Below are 19,004 nucleotides of genomic sequence, written 5' to 3'. Positions count from 1 at the left end.
TGTGTGTGCTGATAATGAGAGGATCGTCAAGAGAGCGGACGTCAATCGCTGTGAGGGTAAAGAATGACTGTTAATGTTCGGCGTAGTGGTGAGGAAAGAGAGAAAAAGGGCAATGTCGAAGAAAGTCGCCCTTTGCTAATCCATGACAGGAGAGGAAGGTCGAAAGGAACGGCTGCTGGTCATCAGACCAACGGGCGCAGCTGAGGAAATAGCTATCATTTGAAGAAGATTTTGCGTTAAAAAAGGGTTGGCTTTGGCATTGGTTCCGAATCGAGTGGTGCTTGATTTACCTGGCCAAAATCTAGAGGAGGAGGGACCTGGAGGAGAAAGGGGAAATCCTGGTCAGCCCAGCTGCGTGTAATTGTGACAAATAAACGAGTTGGAGGAGTCAAGAGCTTGGAAGACAGGGCCACGAGTGGTTTTGTGGCGGTTTCCCACTCGCATAGGTTGAGATGTCCAGCCAACCCGCGTGCAGGACGGGGGATGGGACAATGGACGAACCAACAATCCCAGCCGCGAGCCACGTCGGGCCTTCTGTTTGCTTTGCCTGCTCACCTTCTCAGCGTCCTTGATGGATGTGTCTCTTCTTCAGCGGCTGCACGGACGCCATCAGGAGTCTTCCACGTCGTCCTCGTCGTCTGCGCCGTCGCTGTGCCAGAGTTGTCGTAGTTGCAGCCTCGACGGAGCAGAAGAAGCGAAGTTGATGCCATGTCGTGCGCGCTTCCTAATCGGGAAGAGTCGCCGCCAAGTCCCTGCCAAGACTAGAAATCAAACAGTGAGAATCATATGATTGGTCAGCACGGGCCGCGGTACCTGACGCTAGTCCATTAAGGGAAGCCAATATCGAGCTTATGTAATATGTAATTGATTATGTAACATCTACACCGATCGGAATGAAGAGCGAACAACAAGAGCTAGAAGAGAGTATTTGATCAATGGAGGGTTTTATCTGTGAGTGCGCTATGGAGAGATCACAAGCGGTCTTCCTTTAGAATAGACAGTCTGAGGTGTAGATGTAGAATGTGCTGAGTATGGGGTATGCAATTTAGAATGTCTCCAATTCCTCTCCTCCAACCTCGCCATCTGGAATCTCAAATCCCTCCTAGTTCGATCGTTAGTATGGAGATTAACGGATGATCAACGGCTTTTAAGACATGGATAGGGGGTAATACCTCTGTAGAGTACAGGATGGCTTGGATATGCTTAACCAACGAGTCATCTCCCTTTTCCAATTCTGGATCAGTCTCAACGGCTTGCTGGAGCAAAAGTTCAATGTCTCTCAGCTTCGCAAAGTAGAAATCACGCTCCTTCTCGAGGCCGGCGATGGCCTCCTTTTGTGCGTTCAGTTCTTGGGTCAGAGCCAGGTTGTTTGCACCACCAACTCGCGCTCTGCCAGCGGCGCTCGTAGGCGTTGTGCCTCGTCGGGTGCCTGTGGCCGAAGACGTTCCTGAACGAGCTCCCCCGGCAGCAGGTGGAGGCGCTCCGGATCCCTTTCGTCGCGCAACGGCATCGTATTCACCACCAGGATAGTACTGGTCCCAATGTCTTTTTATCCACTGCAGAAACTCCAAGTTGTCCTGCATACGACACTTGATCAAGGACTGAACAGGGACCGGACGGTCGATCTGATGGCGCACAAAGGCACCTATATATAGAAAGCACATTGTCAGTCCCAGACCTAGATGCGATTGCAGACGGTGCCGGGGGCGTACTCTGCAAAATCTTAAAGTTGTTTACATAGGCGTATTCGGTGTTAACGTTGAACTTTACTCGTCCCATAGGGATGTCCACTATAATCATCACAGTTAGCTGGTTGGTCTTATTCACACTTGTTTGAAAGCCATACTTACTATAAATCGAGTCAAGTATTTGACAGAACGCAGCACTAACATCCCAAGAGTCAGCACATCATCATCCTGTCTCAAATTAACACGCAATTATCGAGTGACGAGCGAACGACCACATTCCCTCTCCCACGTCTTTACGTAGAGTGTCGACCGCCGAACCTGCTGAACTTCGTGATAGGACAAAACACAGCACATATGTGCACATCACTCTTCGGCGGACGAACAAAACAGATCGTATGGGAGGGAGAAGCAGCCGTAGCAGCTCAAGGGGTAGAGGATATCACGCATACCCGGTTCCGCATTGTTCGACTTTCGTCACATTCAGTTGCAGCAGGTTGTTAACCCACTGCAGCAACTCCTGTCTGATCGGTTTAAACAGCCAGTGGTCAGCATATCCGTCATTAACTCCCGCCCTCTTGACATCATCGACATCTTTGACACCGACCCTAGCAACACCGTTGTATCGCAGGGGAACGCGTCCTGGCCAAGGCGGGGCAACGGCGGCCAGGTAATGTCCACGTCGAACTCGCAGGGCAAAGTCCACCAGACTCGTACCTTGATTCACTCATCGTCGCGATATCGGTCGTTCAGGTCGTTAGTGAAGGATGAGGAGAACGGTTCCCCTTGGTTACTTCTTTGGCTTTTAGGTTTCTCAGGTACGGGTTGGAATCTTCTGGAGAGCCGTTGGTGGGGAGTCAGCGGCGTGGGAAAGGCAGGATATCCAGTCATTTGATTTATCAGGGCGGAAGATACCTAGCTGGATGTGTCTCTGTAATGGGAGACTGCTGTGACTGAGGCAGCGCGAGTGTGTGGTGGAGGATTTGGATGTCTGCAGGCGACTTCGTCCTGTGATTTGATAAAGTGACAGAAAAAGGAGACTTCGGCCTGCCGGGTTAATTTTGCTAAGTAAATATTTGTTAACTAAGGACTCCAGCCCCAGAAACAAACAAATAAATTGTGAGTTTTAATATCGTCTACCCCCAGAACACTGCTGATCCCGCCGGCCTATACCCTTCTACCTGGTTCGTTCTCAGCGTGGAGAGCCTCCTTGGAATACGGAGTATAATTTAATGTCATGACTACACAGCCAGAGCAACTAGGCGCCGGGTCTTTGGCCCTTAGAATCCTGACTGCATACGACAGATTTGCTACGTCAAGATAACATATATATCACATCATTACAGAGAATGTTGGCCGTTAATCAAGAAATATCCATCCATATCGTCGTAACCTGGGTCACTCCTCGTCCGGCTCCCAGACTTTAACCACAACTTTCCCGCGGGCATGGCCACTGCTCATCACCTCATAAGCACTTAATGCCTGGTTCAGTTCCCAGATTTCACCCACATGTGTATTGAACTCGCCTGCCTGGGCCAGCTCCCTACATTTCTCGATGGCCTCCGTGTTCGTGAATGCGGAAATCTGCTTATACGGTCTAGGCACTCCTCCCAGCCAGGTTGGTAATGTCGAGTTCATGATCACCTTCCATAAAAACCCAGGCACTTCCATGATGGAGACACCCATCTTGGGGCCGACAGTAACATACGGATGATCTTTGCCTGGCTTAAGGTACTTGGCAGAACTTATCCAGAGATTCTGGCTTCCATAGGCATCGAATACGATGTCGAACTTCTCTTCGTCATTTCGGTACTTTGAAGCAAGATGCTGGACTAGTGTTTGGCCCTCGGCATTGGGGAATGAGGTGTGATCGATGGTGTCGGTACAGCCCAGCTGGAGGGCAAGTGCATGGTTATGACCAGAACAGATTCCGGTGATTCGTGCCGTGGGGTTACGGTGACGCAAAAGCTGGGTTGCAAAGTGTCCAACACCGCCGCAGGGGGAGTTTATGAGAATTCTGGCGTCCTTGGGCACTTCTGCTGCTTGGACCAAAACTAAAGCCGTATGAGCAGAGACTCCCAGGCCTGACGCTTCTGCGAACGATACATTGGTGGGCTTTCTAGCGATAGCTTCTGCTTCAATGGCGATATATTCGGCCAATACACCCTGGCCAGTACCAAGGTACGGCTTCACAGGCAACGAGCCAAAGACTGGCATGCCTGGCTTAAAGTCTCGAGATCCATTGGAAATAGGAACATCCTTTCCGCAGCTGACGATTACGCCAGAGAAGTCTGTCTCGGGTACTGCAGGCATTCGACGCAGCCACGATGGGATAAAATGCATCAGAATGATCACCCCGGGGTGGAAGGCGACATGAGAGACTCGCACCAGGACAGAGGTATCAGTTGGAGGCGTGGGCACGGAGACGTCATCCTTCATTGACAGAACTTTGGAAGGTGAACCAGCCCGTTGATGTGTCCAAGCTCGCATAGTTTTAGGGATAGACATTGTTGACGCTGCTTTCGAAGTCATGGTTGGAATGCTATGTGATTCCTGAGTGGTAAGGAAACAACGTACTGCGACTGACTATATCCGTAAAGCCCTCCATCTGAGAACTCGCCGGCCTTCGCGCAGATAAATAGCTGCTCTCAAGAGCTTGCTACTATGCTATATTTAATTGTGTTGCCTACCCACTTGGCAGAGGCCATCCAGCTGGCCTCTTTGCCTGAGAACATGCAATACCAGAGTATCCTCAGTCTGCGGTTGAGCTGGTCGAAGCCAATAACAGCTCGTGATAGCCGAAGAATCAAGAGACACGGTCGAGTCGCTAAATAATACGACCAGGAAGACTTACTTTCTATCAACATCCCTGCTGTATGACGTTGGTTGGTAAGTCATCCGTCGTTGGGTCTCTCATCAACCACAGGCATTGATGAACTCAATGGGAAAGTATGAGCATAAGATATAAATTCAGAAGCCGACTCAAGAGATGCAGAAACATAACCATGTATCATAAAGAAATCTATATGAATAGAATCCAACTATTGCAAAAGAGGGCACAGATAACAAATCACAAGATGATCCAAAACACACCAGCGCCAGGAGCTATGTTCTATCCGAAATCAAAGAAAAGAAGACGGCCTCCTTTTTTTTAACCTTCCAGCGATTCTATACCGTCTAAACCATATCCAAAGTCCATAATCACAGCTCTAGCGTCTTGACTAGTTGCGACTATTCTTCTATAATCTGATTTTGCGCTCAGCATCCAGCTCGTGGTCCAGCCGGGGAGATCGACGCTGAGTTTTCCAGCCTTTGCGTCAAACACTTTGATACTCATATCGTAACTGCCGCTGATGACTCGGCCATTGACGTTATCCATGTGCAGAGACCTAACGAGGCCGGAATGGCCTTCTAACTCCTTCACGAGTTCACCCGTGTTTGCGTCAAATTGGTATATAACCTGGTCGTTTCCGCCAGCTAGGATAGTGCGTGCATCCTCGGAGAATTCAACACAAGCCAGGCCACGGTCTTTGCTGGCAAATTCTTTGATGCAGAGACCAGATGATATGTTCCATAGTTTAGCGACGCCATCACCGCTGGCAGAGACGACTAGATCACCACGGAGCTGAACGGCGTTTACTGGACCGCGGTGACCGAGGAGGCGTTTGAGTAGCTGGCCGGTTTCGCGGTCCCAAACGCAGATGGTAGTGTCCTTGGAACAGGACACAATGTGCTTATCGTCAAAGCAGACGTCAAGAACACCGGCTTGGTGCCACTTCAAGCGGCGAATGGGGCGATAGTCATCTTGCATATCCCAAACGATACAGCTGGCGTCTGATGAGCCGGTGACCATGATCTTATCATCAAACTGCAAACAGAGGATCGAGGCATTGTGGTACTCTCCAGACTCGTGGTGGGAGATGAGGTCAGCAGTAGAAGCCACAGGTGGACATATGCTTATAAACGGGGAGCTGCCGGTTGAGTCTGCAGGCGGAGTGATGGGCCAGGGTGTTACGGGCACGCTGCTGTCAGATGTGGCCTGGTGTGCACCAATGACTTTCAAACACGGCCACGGATAGCGTGCATCCCACACGCGGATGGTACGATCCCGGGAACCGGTAATGATTTTATTCCTGGCCAAGTTGTCAGTTAAACATGGAGCAGAAGACAAGGAATATGTGAGGGGAATGGCATACTCGTCAAACTGAACACAGTACACGCTGTCCTGGTGGCCATGCAGGTAGATGGCAGCAGCTTTTCCAGACTTCCAGCGGTTCTCCAAGGTGTGTCGAACCTTGTACACCTTTTTCCAGTCCTGGGCGGGCTTCTTCCTTCCCAGGCCCATCGCTCGCTTCGGGATACCAGGCGTACGAGTGACATTACGACTGTCTCTGTATTCACGATAAAAAACCTCTCGCCAAACGTTGCTAGACGAAGCATGGACGTTCCACGAGCGCGAGACTAGCTCTGCATTTTTGAGTGAATCGGCGTCGAGGAAGGACAGAATATGCGCCATGAGTTCTGCAGGCAAGGAAACGGGATCTATCAAAAGAAAAACATGTTAGTAATGCAAGACAAAAACCGTCTTGAAGAAGGTTAGACTAACCCTTGCGAATGCAATCTAGCTTCTTTGCATTATCGTCAGTGTCCCGAATATTGATGCTTATTCCACTTTCCGAGTCCAAGGCAAGCTTGACACCAAGATGACCAGCAAGCTCGAAGATCTCCATTCCTTCATCCTCCCCCTTTGGTGGTGGTGCAAGCATTCCCTTGCGCCCAGCCGCACCGCCCACCAGCTCACCATTCTGCTGTGTGCAAGCGAAGTCCTTGAAGTTTGAAGGTAGGGGCGGGCTCGACACCGGAGGATAGAATTTGTTCAAGTTGCAGATTCCACCAAGAGACCGGCGGCGTGGCAGTCTGTGGCTCCGAAACCAGCCTGCCTTGGACTCGTCATGGCCCTGGTTTTCCAGCAGCTGTTCGCCTGGTACCTGCGCCGCTCGTTTCCCCTTGTTTCGAATGCTGATGGACAAAGACCGGGTGATCGTCTTGAGCTCACTGGCGCCATGCAAGATGCTGGAGAAGCTCTTGCTATGGCGATGCTTTGATCTGGGGGCTGTGGCGGCGAGAGTCTCATCCGTCTCGACAATGGCACTCTGGTTGCTTTCACCAGCGAAAAGAGAGGCCGCTTCTCTGTGCGATCCGTCATGGACTCGTCCAATCCCATCTTGCGTCTGGTGATGGTGGTGATGGTGATGGTGGAGCAGGTGATGTTGATGATGCTCTCCGCCCGAAGTGAGCGGCCGCACTCTGGAGCGAAGCGTCGACCGCCGGCGTCCAGGGTTAGCATTAGACGTGCAGCAAGACATTATCGCTGAAACAGCAACTGCGCCTTAAACGAGCTCTGGACGGATGCGAGGAGGATCAAAGGTAGGTCGTAACAAGAATGTCTCCCTCTTGCGTGGGTGCGTGGGACAGTAGGTCGGGCTTGTATCAGGTCGAACCCCTACGGCTGGCAAGTTCCGGACTCCAACACAAGAATATAAACGAGGCCTCAGACGAAACCAAAGACAAAGAAGGAGAGAAATTATCTCATGGGAAAAAACAGCAAATAACAGAAACTATATAAATAAGAACGGCAAAGAAAAAAGAAAGAGAAGAGGCGGCAAAAGGAGAACTGAATGATGGAATAGAGAGAAGAAAAGGAGTCGCCTGCCCTCAAATAACACTTTTTTAGTTTTCCAATTTTTTTTTTTTTTTTTAGACTCCAGCTTTGCTTACTTAAGCATACAAAATTTTCATGCCAAGAAACCCGGGGAAAGGCGGCTCAGGGGCCTTTTTTGCCTTTTTTGCCTTTTTTTGCCTCGTCGGTTTAAGCATAAATTATAGTTTTTACTGATAAGATGAGATGGGATGATGGGATGCGGCGAGGGAGACGTTAGAGAGACGGACGGGGAGGCTTGGGGAAGGCAGCGTCGTAGCCGGTCAGCGTGAAGCGGTAGCGGACGTCGCCCTTCTTCATCCTCGTCACGGCGTCTCGCAGGCCGTCCTCGCCTATCTGGACCTCCTCGACCCAGCTCTGCAGCCCCTTATCGGCCGCCAGCTGCAGCATCTCCAGCATCTCCCGGCGGCTCCCCAGGTGGCTGGCACCCATCAGCACCCCGTTGGCGATGAAGCTCTGTGCCTTGATGGACGGGCCGTCTTCCTCGGGCAGCCCAACGCTCACCCACTTGGCATGCACGTCCAGCAGGGACAGGTACTTGTCCAGCGCAAAGTTCTTGGACGAGTTGGCGCAGTTGATGATCAGGTCAAAGGAGAACTTGTGCGGCTTCTCCCAGCCCTCTTCGGCCGTGGCAATGAACCCGTCTGCTCCCAGCTTGCGGGCGTCTGCCTCCTTGGCCCGCGTGCGTGAGATGGCCCAGGTCTCCGCCCCCAACGCCTTTGCGAACATGACGCCAAAGTGCCCGATGCCGCCCAGTCCGACGATTCCGACCTTCTTGCCGGGGCCGCAGCCGTTGCGGACAAGAGGTGAGTACGCGGTAATGCCAGCGCAGAGCATGGGAGCGACAGAGGTGGTGGCCAGCTTCTCGGGGATGGGGAACACCCAGTGCTCGTGGACTCGGACGTGGGAGCCGTATCCTCCCTGGCTGACAATGCCAGTGTCAGGCCACTTGGAGCCGTACGTGTCCATGATGACGTTCGGGCAGTACGTCTCGTTGTCGTTCTTGCATTGCTTGCAGGTGCCGCAGGAGAAGACTTGGGCCCCGACACCGACTCGTTGGCCTTCCTTGATCAGCGTCACCTTGGGTCCAACGCGGATGGCGGTGCCCACGATCTCTGTGCCCTTGTTAGCATCTGTACTCTTGTCATCTTGTTCATATAAGGACATACCGTGGCCAACACATAGAGGGAAGAGCTTAGGACCCCATCCACCTGTTTCCCCTCCATCAGTCACACAAGTTTCCTTTCTCAAAAGATTGTAGAACAACCGTACCAGTGATGGTATGGATATCACTTCCACAGATCCCGCAGGCTTCTACCTTGACATCGACGTCTTCATACTCTGTCAGTCTCCCAGTCCATCCCTTTGTTCAATTGCGTAAAAGGGTAGCCTCACCATAATCCTCGAACGGTTTTAGTTTATACTGTGCTATCGTCAGCTATATATAATCACCTCGGGCACATTGAACAGTAGTGAATACGAACATGACGCTTGTGGAACTGAGTATGCGTCTCTGCACTGTCGACCTGGAACCCCTCTGCTTCGTCCCTGGAAGGCATCTTGACTTCGAAAAGTTGCGTTATCCGAATTCTCAGGGTATGTCTACGATCGTGAAAATTTCTTTACTGGAAAAAGAATCGGGGTGATGCTGTCATAGTTATATGGGGAATTTCGAGGGCGAATTGTGCCCGGTAATCCCATGATTTTCATCTCCGCCGGCAGCGGGTCTTGCTGCCTTGCAGTGTCGTATCAGAATCAAAGTCAACCTGCTTTGCCGATATGATAAACGGGATAAAGCCCGTGTTGCATCGACGGCTCCACCACTTCCCCACCGTCCCAGGGAGTCGTTAAGGGTGTATTTTGTTCCATACACGATTGATGCGTGTATGAATAAGGGATCTCTAGATATTATTGATATATTTGGTGCATTCATTATTTGAGATGAGTTCGGCTGCTATTAAATTTTAAGTCTAACTAAGTTATATATTCCGCAGTAACTACAACTAACTATAGTAACTAATGGATCGGGTTAAAGACGCCTAGACATCTACCGGTCTTGCATATCTACGCAACATCACTGAGCCTCATTTCGATGGCCATGGCCGGCTTGATTTTGTCTGCTACCTCTTTTTCCTGTGCCTCCGTTAAACGAGGCATCGGTGCTCGAGGATATCCGCCATAGCCATAGCAGACCTGGATCGCAAACTTGGTCCCTGGGATGGTATACTTGGACATGATCCAATCCCCGTCACTAAGAATCTTCTGCACCTCCATCGCCTCTGCCAGCTTTCCCTGCTTCCATAGATTGAATATCTCTACACAAAGATGAGGCAACACATTCGCACCGCCAGCTATAATGCCGGATCCTCCCGAAACAAGCGTTTGAAGAGCAAAGTCCGCATAACCGCCAAAGGCAAAGTATGGAGGAGGGACTGCTCGCTCAGGTGACCTTTCTACCGAAGACATTTTCAAGGAGGAAGCCGGAGTGACAGCATTCATGGCAGCGGCAACACGGCATAGCTTTCCCGTATTGCCGCATGTAAACTTGGTTCCAATAATATTGGGATGCTGTGATAGTCGAATGATAAAGTCAGAGTCCATATCAATCCCAGCAACTACCCCAGGGAAGTTATATAGAATGATGGGGAGGGGAGACCCGTCGGCCACTTTAGTGAAATATTCGAACAGGGCGTTCTGGTCCCCCATTGCAGCTCGGTAGTAGCTGGGTGAGATCAACAGTATATATTCTGCGCCTGCATCTGCTGCCTCTTGGCATATCTCGATGGTGCCTCGAACTCCTTGGTCGGTAGCACCAGATATGACAGGTATATGCTTGAATCCAGCCTCGTCCAGTGCCGAGCGGGTTTGCTGTGTGACAAGGGCGCGCTCTACTCTGGACAGATGGACTGCTTCACCGTTCGAGCCCATGGTGATCAGGCCGGCGACCCCGGCCTTTGCAAGTCGTATTGCATGAGCGCGGATCGTGGGTATGTCAAGTTCTTCTGTTGCAGGGTCGAAGAATGTCATGGTTGGCACATAGACACCTGGCTGGAGGGGTGTCCTCTTCCGCTCTGCCATTCTCGACTATATCAACAGTGAAGTCAATCGTAAATTGTCTTTTAGGGACTAGTTGTTGGCGTATTCCCACAATGCTTAGGCCTGAATCTGAGCCGTATATCAATTGTCAGCAACGGATGTTGGTGACACCGTCAGAAATCGTTGAACATTTGGATGTTGGGTGGGGGTTAACTAACTAGTTACGGGGCGTCGCGGCTAAGCTCCGACATCCGCCAGAATAGTTAAACCACCTACCTGGTGCTCCTGCCCATGGTTCCCTCTTTTTAGCTACATCCAACTCTTTGAAGGTAGCAAAAGAGTATATACAAAAAGGCATACTTGGTATCACCATATTCCACAAGGTGAGTAGTGTATGTTATTGTGTACAGAGTAGTATTAAATATCAGGGGCTACTTTGTACTGCTCGGAAGCTGCTGAACAAAGGAATCCCCCCAATAGTTATCTGGCATCTTTTCAACATAGATACACGGCATCTCGTTACAAAGCAGATTTACCTGTTCGCAATCCGGTTGAGATGGCTCCTCCAGATGTGTTGATGGTAGGATATGTGCTCTCGGTTTACAAAATGAAAACTGACTTGTGCATACACAGGTTGGGACGGGCGAGTATACCACTGGCTTCGTAGGAGGTGCCGCTTCCACCTCGGACAAGAAGGTGGGAGTCGTTGGCCTGACAATGTTTGACCTACGGAGACGAGGAAAGGTCGGCAACCTGAGCATGGCTGGGGTATCAGGCCTGAAATTTCCCCATATCAGTGAGTGTTCCCGCTGTGCTCCCTTTGCTGTGGCGCAACTAGTGCCGTTTTGACCTGATAGTTACTGATGTCTACTCCAAACATGGTGTAAAAGGGAAACATCTCCAGACCAACATATCCGAGGTGTACAACGGGCTGTCAACTTCGTTTGAGTCTTACCCGGCAGATGACAAGGTTGATGCAAATGCATACAAGGTGGCCATAGATGCGCTAGAGCCTGGCTCAGCCATCACGATATTTACTCCTGATACCACACATTATGAAATTGCGCTGTACGCTATCCGGCGTAAGATCCACGTCCTGATCACTAAGCCAGCTACAAAGACTCTGGAGGACCACCTTGAGCTTTTGGCGGAGTCTAGAAAGCATAACGTTTTCGTATTCATTGAGCACCACAAGCGTTTCGACCCAGCATACTCTGATGCTCGAAACAAGGCTCGAAAACTCGGAGACTTTAACTATTTTTATAGCTACATGAGCCAGCCCAAGAGCCAACTGGAGACCTTTAAAGCATGGGCCGGAAAGGACAGCGATATTTCGTATTACCTTAACTCCCACCATGTTGACATATGCGAGAGCATGGTTCCGGAGTACGCTCCAGTAAAGGTAACTGCATCGGCCTCAAAGGGAACAGCTATTGAGCTTGGCTGTGTAGAGGAAACTGAAGACACCATCACTCTGATGGTTGAGTGGAGGAAGAAAGAAGAGCCTTCGAAGGTCGCAACAGGCGTATATACCGCAAGCTGGACTGCGCCTCAACAGGCTGGAGTTCACTCCAACCAATACTTCCATTGTAAGTATACCGAGATTCTTGGACGCCCTATCCAAACCAACCCAAACCAAAAAAAAAAAAAAAAAAAAAAAAAGAAAAGAAAAGAAAAGAAAAGAAAAGAAAGAAAGAAAAAACCAAGGAGAGATTCCGCTTCTAATGTTTTATTTAGGGATGGGATCGAAGGGCGAGATTAGAATCAATCAGGCCAAGAGAGGATACGATATCGCAACCGATGAAGGGCTTATGTGGTACAACCCGTAAGTTCAAGTGAAAGAATAGCAAAGTGTGCATTTACTTGAACATGCTATGCCACCAGCTTGCTGGTCAGGACAAGGGGCGGATAGCTGTTTTAAGTTTTTCCACGTTTATGCACATCTCTTTGGCTTAAACCCTTCCGTTGTTGTTCCATTTTTGAAGCTCGCTAATAGTCTCTCCCGTTCCTTGGCAGATTCTATATGAGCTATGCTCCCGACGAGGAAGGGAATTTTGGTGGCCAGGGAGGCTATGGGTATAAAAGTTTCGAGAAGTTTATCGATGCTATCACTGCCCTCAACGAAGGACGGGTGACTCTCGACCAACTCGACCACCGCGGACTACCAACCCTAAAGAACACTATTGCGACGACCGCAATCTTGCATGCTGGTAGGATCTCCTTAGACGAGCAGCGTTTTGTTGAAATCCTGAGGGATGGGGACACCTGGACATTAAAGTAGGCTTGGGGGTGGTATTTGCAGCCACATGGGCAGTGTCATGATGTCGTTGCACAAAGTAAAGTAAGCAATAAACTAAGAGAGGAGCTGGATCCCGAGCTTAGCCTAGATGCCCTTTGCATAGCCCCCTTCGTGGAGCTTTTCTCTCTTCTGCTTTCTTGGTATTTTCATCGTGTTGATTCCTGTGGAAGGAAGAAAAGCCTTGATGGAATACTGCGGCTTATATAAGTGTGGCTGGTGATCCAGTGATCGCGGCTAACTCCGATGACATAATACAGTTACGCGCCGCATGTGGCTGGTGACGTCTTTATTTCTCTTTCTGTGACTTTTTTAATTTTTGATACAAACGACGACGACGACAACAATATCCAGAGTAGCCAAATACTGCGCCTTCTCTCCAAGCCTCATCGTTGACATCAGATACATTCTGGGCGGGTAGCTGACGTTATCTCTGGCCACCCTCCTCAGGCATTCATATTGTACTATGCTATTATTTTTGCCTCTAGTATGAGCTCTCAATAATGCATTAAAGTTGAAGCGTTGAAGAGGGGAGTGACCACTCAAGAAAAGGAGCGACAACGAAGACTTTCATGCATGTTCCCGTACCCCGTACAGGCATTCAAACCTGATCATGCCGGAATTGTCCTTGCATACCATCTTTTACTTCTCGGTCCGTCGTATGTGAAATAAGAGGTCTCCCAAGCTCCTCCATGGAATATTCAACTTGGCAACGGAGGCGGAGTAATATCCACCTCTTCAGCGGAGAGTTCCTTGGTTGGCAAGCTAGCATATGGGAGAACCAGTTCCATGAGGCTCTCCTCCGCACACAAGCTACGTCAATAGAGCATCAGATAAACACTACGACTCACATGAATTACAAGAGGGGAAAATCGCTCAGTGACAAGGGAAATTGACATGATAGATCTACAAGTTGGATGAGGGGGTGCGTTTGGAAGGCTGATCCTTGTATTCGATATGGAGAGTCCAACCGAGCAACATATTGATTTTAATAAATCCCTTCCGAGCCAAAGTACCTTGGCCAGGAAGGGTGGTACACCAATCGACATGAAAAAGCGACTTTTCATCTCCATATTTTGATACGCTTTTTAGCCTCCCGCAGGCGCCTTACATGCATCTTGCTTGTGGGCGGACTTTTGGTTTCTTCTTGGACTCTTCTTGGATTCTTCTTGAATGAAGACGAAGTACGAGAACAGCCTGAAGTATTTATATCTCAACGGCAAAAGGAAATATCCGCATAGGATGGCCTACCTAAAATGAGAGTTCAAGCGTGTGCCCTGTCACTTTGGCCGGGGGACATTACTCAACTCAGTCTGTTTTAACAATTTAGTGGCTGTCGCAGCCTTTCGTTTTTCTGTCCGGCCCCTGACAGACCTCGAGCGAAAAAGTTAAAGATTTTTTAACTCGTCCAATATTATTGGCCGGCCCACTTCATGCAGTAGCAGAGTTCGAGATGAGATCCATAGACTTCCCGAAACCTCATGCTAACCGCCATGTTGAAACATCCAAAATCTCCCGTTTTTTGACTACGATGACATGCGACGTCGAGGTTTCCAAACACCAGCCAGAACATGATGGCTGACATTGCAACTGCGCCCATCAGCGTGTACGCCGTACGGCCGAGGATCTCAGGATTTCAAATACAATTGTACCCTAATCAGCAGGGGCTACCCAAGCCAGGATGTCTTGTTAGTGGCGGTCGTTTGACGCTGGGGCGTCCAAGACTTGCACTGCCTCGCTGGAAACTCTTATCCCCGAACGGCAGGAGATGAATGCCTCCACCGCATGATAACCAAGGGGGTCTCTGGCGGCAAGCCAAGTCTCTTGACATCGAGCTCCCTCAAGCCCACCGCGGCTGGGGACATAATCAACATCGCCTTTCCCTTCGTTGTTGAAGGTGTATGTAAAGAGGCTCTCTCCCTGGAAGAGTGTCATAACGATCAGACCACCCACCAGCAGCTTATTCCGGGCATTGTTATCTCCTTTTACTTTTACTTTACTTTTACGAGCCCAGCGATAATTATTTACACCTTTTTCTTCCGTTCCGTTACGCCTATATCACGCCCTTTTGTCCTTTTACATGATAGCATCTTTTTAAGGTCAACCACATTATCGACCTCAACTTTTCCTATGGCGAACAACAACCGGTTGCTCGCTCCAGCTATAACAATAGACACACATGTAAGTACTATAAAAATATCTGCATATTGGCACGCGACCTCGACTCTGACGAAGTCATAGTACGACAACGCTACATCCTCCTCAACAGATCCTATCAGCCCTTTAAGCCCTAATGCTGCACAGGAACTATCTCCCGACAGACCGTCATCATCTAACGATGCGAACTCGTTTCTCTTCCCCCGAAGCCCAAACTCCTTTGACGGGGAGACTCTTCGGTCAAGAGCAAACTCAGTCAACTCAAATGTAGACACCCTTCGATCACGATCTGGCTCGACAGTTAAACCACTTGGCAGATCAGATGGCGCCGACTACGATGACGTTCCATTATCTGAAGCCTTAAAAGCAGATGAGCGCAATAAGCGGGACTTCGAGGTCGACAACAACCCGTTTGCATTTTCGCCTGGCCAGCTGAACAAATTGTTAAACCCGAAATCATTAGCTGCCTTCAAAGCTCTGGGTGGACTCAAGGGTCTCGAGAAAGGCTTGAGAACGGATTTAAGAGCTGGTCTATCGCTTGACGAGACGCACCTGGAAGGCTCCATCAGCTTTGAGGAAGCTGTGCAAAGCAGCTCAACAAAACACCAAGACTCTACTGCCTCGACCCCTCAGCCCTCAGTATCTAGCGGCGTCGCCCAGTTTACCGACCGCATACGAGTATTTGATCGCAATAAGCTACCTGAACGGAAAAGCGACGGCTTTTTGGTACTGTTATGGAGAGCTTATAACGATAAGATCATCATTCTTCTCACTGTTGCTGCCGTTGTTTCGCTATCGCTTGGCCTCTATGAAACTTTCAGCGGCGGGAGCAACGTGGACTGGGTTGAAGGAGTTGCAATTTGCGTGGCTATTCTTATTGTCACTATCGTTACTGCGGTTAATGACTGGCAGAAGGAAAGACAGTTCGTCAAATTAAACAAGAAGGTTTGTGTAGCTAATCCCCGAGCATTCCCTGACAGCTAATTAACTGTAATATAGAAAAATGACCGTGAGGTTAAAGCTATTCGTTCGGGAAAGTCTATTATGATTTCCATTTTCGATATCACCGTAGGTGACATTCTTCATCTTGAACCTGGTGATGCTATTCCTGCAGATGGTATTTTCCTATCTGGGCATGGTGTGAGATGCGACGAGTCCTCTGCAACTGGAGAGTCAGATCAGATGAAGAAGACAGATGGACACGAAGTTTGGGATCGAATCAACAATGGAACCGCTACGAAGAAGCTCGACCCCTTCATAATCTCTGGCAGCAAAGTTCTTGAAGGTGTTGGAACATACCTTGTTACCAGTGTTGGGCCAAATTCATCCTACGGCAAGATCATGCTCTCACTACAGACTTCAAATGACCCTACACCACTTCAGGTCAAGCTAGGAAACCTTGCCGACTGGATTGGTGGCCTTGGAATGGCGTAAGTATATCCTACCATGGAACTTGTTACTACTTCTTCAGCGTCTAACATGTTTATAGTGCTGCCGGCACATTGTTCTTTGCGCTGCTCTTTAGATTCTTGGCCCAGCTGCCGGATAATCACCACTCGCCTGCCATGAAAGGCAAAGAATTCCTGGATATTCTCATCGTCGCGGTTACTGTTATCGTTGTTGCAATTCCAGGTATGTCCGCTACATCCATATTCCCTCTTTCCTTGGCCATTACTAACTGCTATATCAGAGGGTCTGCCACTGGCCGTCACACTGGCACTCGCATTCGCCACGAGCCGAATGGTCATGGAAAACAATCTTGTTCGAATTCTTCGTGCTTGTGAAACTATGGGAAATGCCACAGTCATTTGCTCAGATAAAACTGGTACATTAACACAGAACAAAATGACTGTTGTTACAGGAACCTTCGGAATGAGGGACACTTTTGATCGCACCCCTGAAGCTGAGGGCGAGGGTCCATCTGCTGTTACTCAGCTGTTCAACGAAGCCTCTACTGCTGCTCGGGATCTAGTGATGAAAGGCATTGCTCTTAACTCTACTGCCTTCGAAGGAGAGGAGAACGGAGAGAAAACATTCATTGGAAGCAAAACGGAAGTGGCTATGCTGCATCTTGCCCAAAGATACCTTGGATTGAGCTTAACTGAGGAACGTGCCAGCGCCGAAATCGTCCAGCTTATTCCCTTTGATTCCGCTCGCAAGTGCATGGGAGTTGTTATTCGTCAGTCAGACGGAACCTTCCGATTATTGGTTAAGGGTGCCGCCGAGATTATGCTCTACCAGTCAAGTCGAGTCATTTCGGGACTCTCTACGCCTCAGCTTGAATCCAATGTTCTCTCATCCAAGGCTAAATCTGAAATCCTTGATATTATCAATTCGTACGCGAAACGTTCCCTGAGATCCATTGGCATGGTTTATAAGGACTTTGAATGTTGGCCACCGCAGGGCGCTAAAACTATGGAAGAGGATAAGTCATGTGCTGAATTTAATGACGTTTTCAACAACATGACTTGGGTTGGTGTTGTTGGCATTCAGGACCCCCTTCGAGACGAAGTTCCTGGCGCCATTCAGAAGTGTAACAAGGCTGGTGTCAGTGTGAAAATGGTTACAGGTTAGTCATCGTGTTATTTTATCTCACCAGAAATGGGGTTGCTAATTGCATACTGTAGGTGACAACTTGACCACTGCTGTGGCAATTGCAACAGAATGTGGTATTAAAACTCCTGATGGTGTTGCAATGGAAGGGCCCAAGTTCAGACAGCTTTCTGACGAGGAAATGGATCGTGTGCTTCCAAACTTGCAAGTCCTAGCCCGTTCCTCGCCTGAAGATAAGCGCATCCTCGTTACCCGCCTTAAACATCTTGGAGAGACTGTGGCTGTGACAGGTGACGGTACCAATGATGGTCCTGCACTTAAGGCTGCTGATGTTGGTTTCTCCATGGGCATTGCCGGAACCGAAGTTGCAAAGGAAGCCAGTTCTATTATCCTTTTGGATGATAATTTCAAGTCTATTGTGACTGCTATCTCCTGGGGAAGAGCTGTAAACGATGCTGTTGCAAAATTTTTGCAGGTTAGTTTCTTTTTACGCCTCTTTCTCTATACATCAATACTGACGACCACTAGTTCCAAATAACTGTTAACATCACAGCTGTTGTGCTGACCTTCGTCTCATCTCTCGCTAATCCAAAGGGAGAGAGTGTTCTGAACGCCGTTCAGCTTCTTTGGGTTAACCTTATCATGGATACTTTCGCTGCTCTCGCACTGTAAGCGCCACAATAATCCCCTTCCAATATATTCTTACTAACTTATCATCTAGTGCTACTGATGCTCCTACGGAAAAAATTCTTGACCGCAAACCGTCTCCGAAGTCAGCTCCCCTTTTCACCACTACTATGTGGAAGATGATAATTGGACAAGCCATCTACCAACTCGTCGTGACGCTCGTGCTCTATTTTGCTGGAGCCAAAATTTTTGGATATGATCTCGAGAACGACCCTAGCGGGCTACTTGCTGGTCAAATGGACACAATTGTCTTCAACACCTTCGTTTGGATGCAAATCTTTAACGAGTTCAACAACCGTCGTCTTGACAACAAATTCAATATCTTCGAGGGCATGTTCAAGAACTACTTCTTCTTGGGCATCAATGCAATTATGATCGGTGGCCAAATCATGATCATTTTTGTTGGAGGTGCAGCTATCGGTGTCAAAGCTCTTACCGGAGTTCAATGGGCCATTTGCATCGGAGCCTCTTTGCCTTGTCTCCTATGGGCTGTGATCGTCCGCTGTCTCCCCGACAGACACTTCGAGGTCGTGATGAGCATTGTCATTACCAGCTTCAACTTCTTCTGGAAACCCGTTGCAAAGGCTTTCCGTGTCATCTTCACCCCGATAACGAAGGCTTTCCGCCGTGTTTTTGTGCACAAAAAAGGAGAAGCTCAGACAGAAGATCAGCAAGCTGAAGAGTTGAATGAAACGAGGCCACGAGATGAAGAGACCGGTGACATTGAAAAACAGGCAGATACCACTTCTCCTTTCGTTGCTCCTCCTACCATCGCCCCTCCGCCAATAACCCTCACAGCACCCCCCAGTTAATACGTCTACAGTTCTTTCTTCTATATCTCTGACCTCTACACACCCCTCGACCTATCCTT

The 19,004-nt window shown here is 49.1% G+C and overlaps 7 protein-coding genes across 7 annotated transcripts; 2 read left to right on the top strand and 5 right to left on the bottom strand.

The window, feature by feature from the left end:
- Positions 1–1,045: 1,045 nt before the first annotated feature.
- On the bottom strand, positions 1,046–1,664 carry ARB_05693 (uncharacterized protein; the record flags this gene model as incomplete). Its single annotated transcript, XM_003016248.1, has 2 exons — positions 1,046–1,102; positions 1,173–1,664. The coding sequence occupies 2 exons, from the start codon at positions 1,662–1,664 to the stop codon at positions 1,046–1,048; spliced, it is 549 nt and encodes a 182-aa protein (XP_003016294.1).
- A 1,419-nt stretch (positions 1,665–3,083) lies between these two features.
- ARB_05692 (oxidoreductase, zinc-binding, putative) lies at positions 3,084–4,217 on the bottom strand (the record flags this gene model as incomplete). The annotated part of the gene is made up of 1 exon (XM_003016247.1): positions 3,084–4,217. One exon carries the CDS (start codon positions 4,215–4,217, stop codon positions 3,084–3,086), a length of 1,134 nt encoding a protein of 377 aa, XP_003016293.1.
- Positions 4,218–4,836: 619 nt separating this feature from the next.
- Positions 4,837–7,051, bottom strand: ARB_05691 (uncharacterized protein; the record flags this gene model as incomplete). The annotated part of the gene is made up of 2 exons (XM_003016246.1): positions 4,837–6,227; positions 6,292–7,051. 2 exons carry the CDS (start codon positions 7,049–7,051, stop codon positions 4,837–4,839), a joined length of 2,151 nt encoding a protein of 716 aa, XP_003016292.1.
- Positions 7,052–7,620: 569 nt separating this feature from the next.
- On the bottom strand, positions 7,621–8,963 carry ARB_05690 (uncharacterized protein; the record flags this gene model as incomplete). Its single annotated transcript, XM_003016245.1, has 2 exons — positions 7,621–8,718; positions 8,889–8,963. The coding sequence occupies 2 exons, from the start codon at positions 8,961–8,963 to the stop codon at positions 7,621–7,623; spliced, it is 1,173 nt and encodes a 390-aa protein (XP_003016291.1).
- A 505-nt stretch (positions 8,964–9,468) lies between these two features.
- ARB_05689 (uncharacterized protein) lies at positions 9,469–10,482 on the bottom strand (the record flags this gene model as incomplete). The annotated part of the gene is made up of 1 exon (XM_003016244.1): positions 9,469–10,482. One exon carries the CDS (start codon positions 10,480–10,482, stop codon positions 9,469–9,471), a length of 1,014 nt encoding a protein of 337 aa, XP_003016290.1.
- A 514-nt stretch (positions 10,483–10,996) lies between these two features.
- ARB_05688 (uncharacterized protein) lies at positions 10,997–12,202 on the top strand (the record flags this gene model as incomplete). Its single annotated transcript, XM_003016243.1, has 3 exons — positions 10,997–11,020; positions 11,074–11,236; positions 11,298–12,202. The coding sequence occupies 3 exons, from the start codon at positions 10,997–10,999 to the stop codon at positions 12,200–12,202; spliced, it is 1,092 nt and encodes a 363-aa protein (XP_003016289.1).
- Positions 12,203–14,521: 2,319 nt separating this feature from the next.
- On the top strand, positions 14,522–18,945 carry ARB_05687 (calcium transporting ATPase (Pmc1), putative; the record flags this gene model as incomplete). Its single annotated transcript, XM_003016242.1, has 8 exons — positions 14,522–14,917; positions 14,978–15,838; positions 15,893–16,323; positions 16,383–16,525; positions 16,584–17,462; positions 17,521–17,921; positions 17,975–18,114; positions 18,168–18,945. The coding sequence occupies 8 exons, from the start codon at positions 14,522–14,524 to the stop codon at positions 18,943–18,945; spliced, it is 4,029 nt and encodes a 1,342-aa protein (XP_003016288.1).
- Between the last annotated feature and the right edge of the window lie 59 nt (positions 18,946–19,004).

The sequence above is a fragment of the Trichophyton benhamiae genome (assembly GCF_000151125.1).
Source record: "Trichophyton benhamiae CBS 112371 chromosome Unknown contig01145.0, whole genome shotgun sequence".
NCBI lineage: Eukaryota > Fungi > Ascomycota > Eurotiomycetes > Onygenales > Arthrodermataceae > Trichophyton > Trichophyton benhamiae.
Note: the sequence above shows the minus strand (reverse complement) of the source record. Positions and strands in the feature narration are given on the sequence as shown.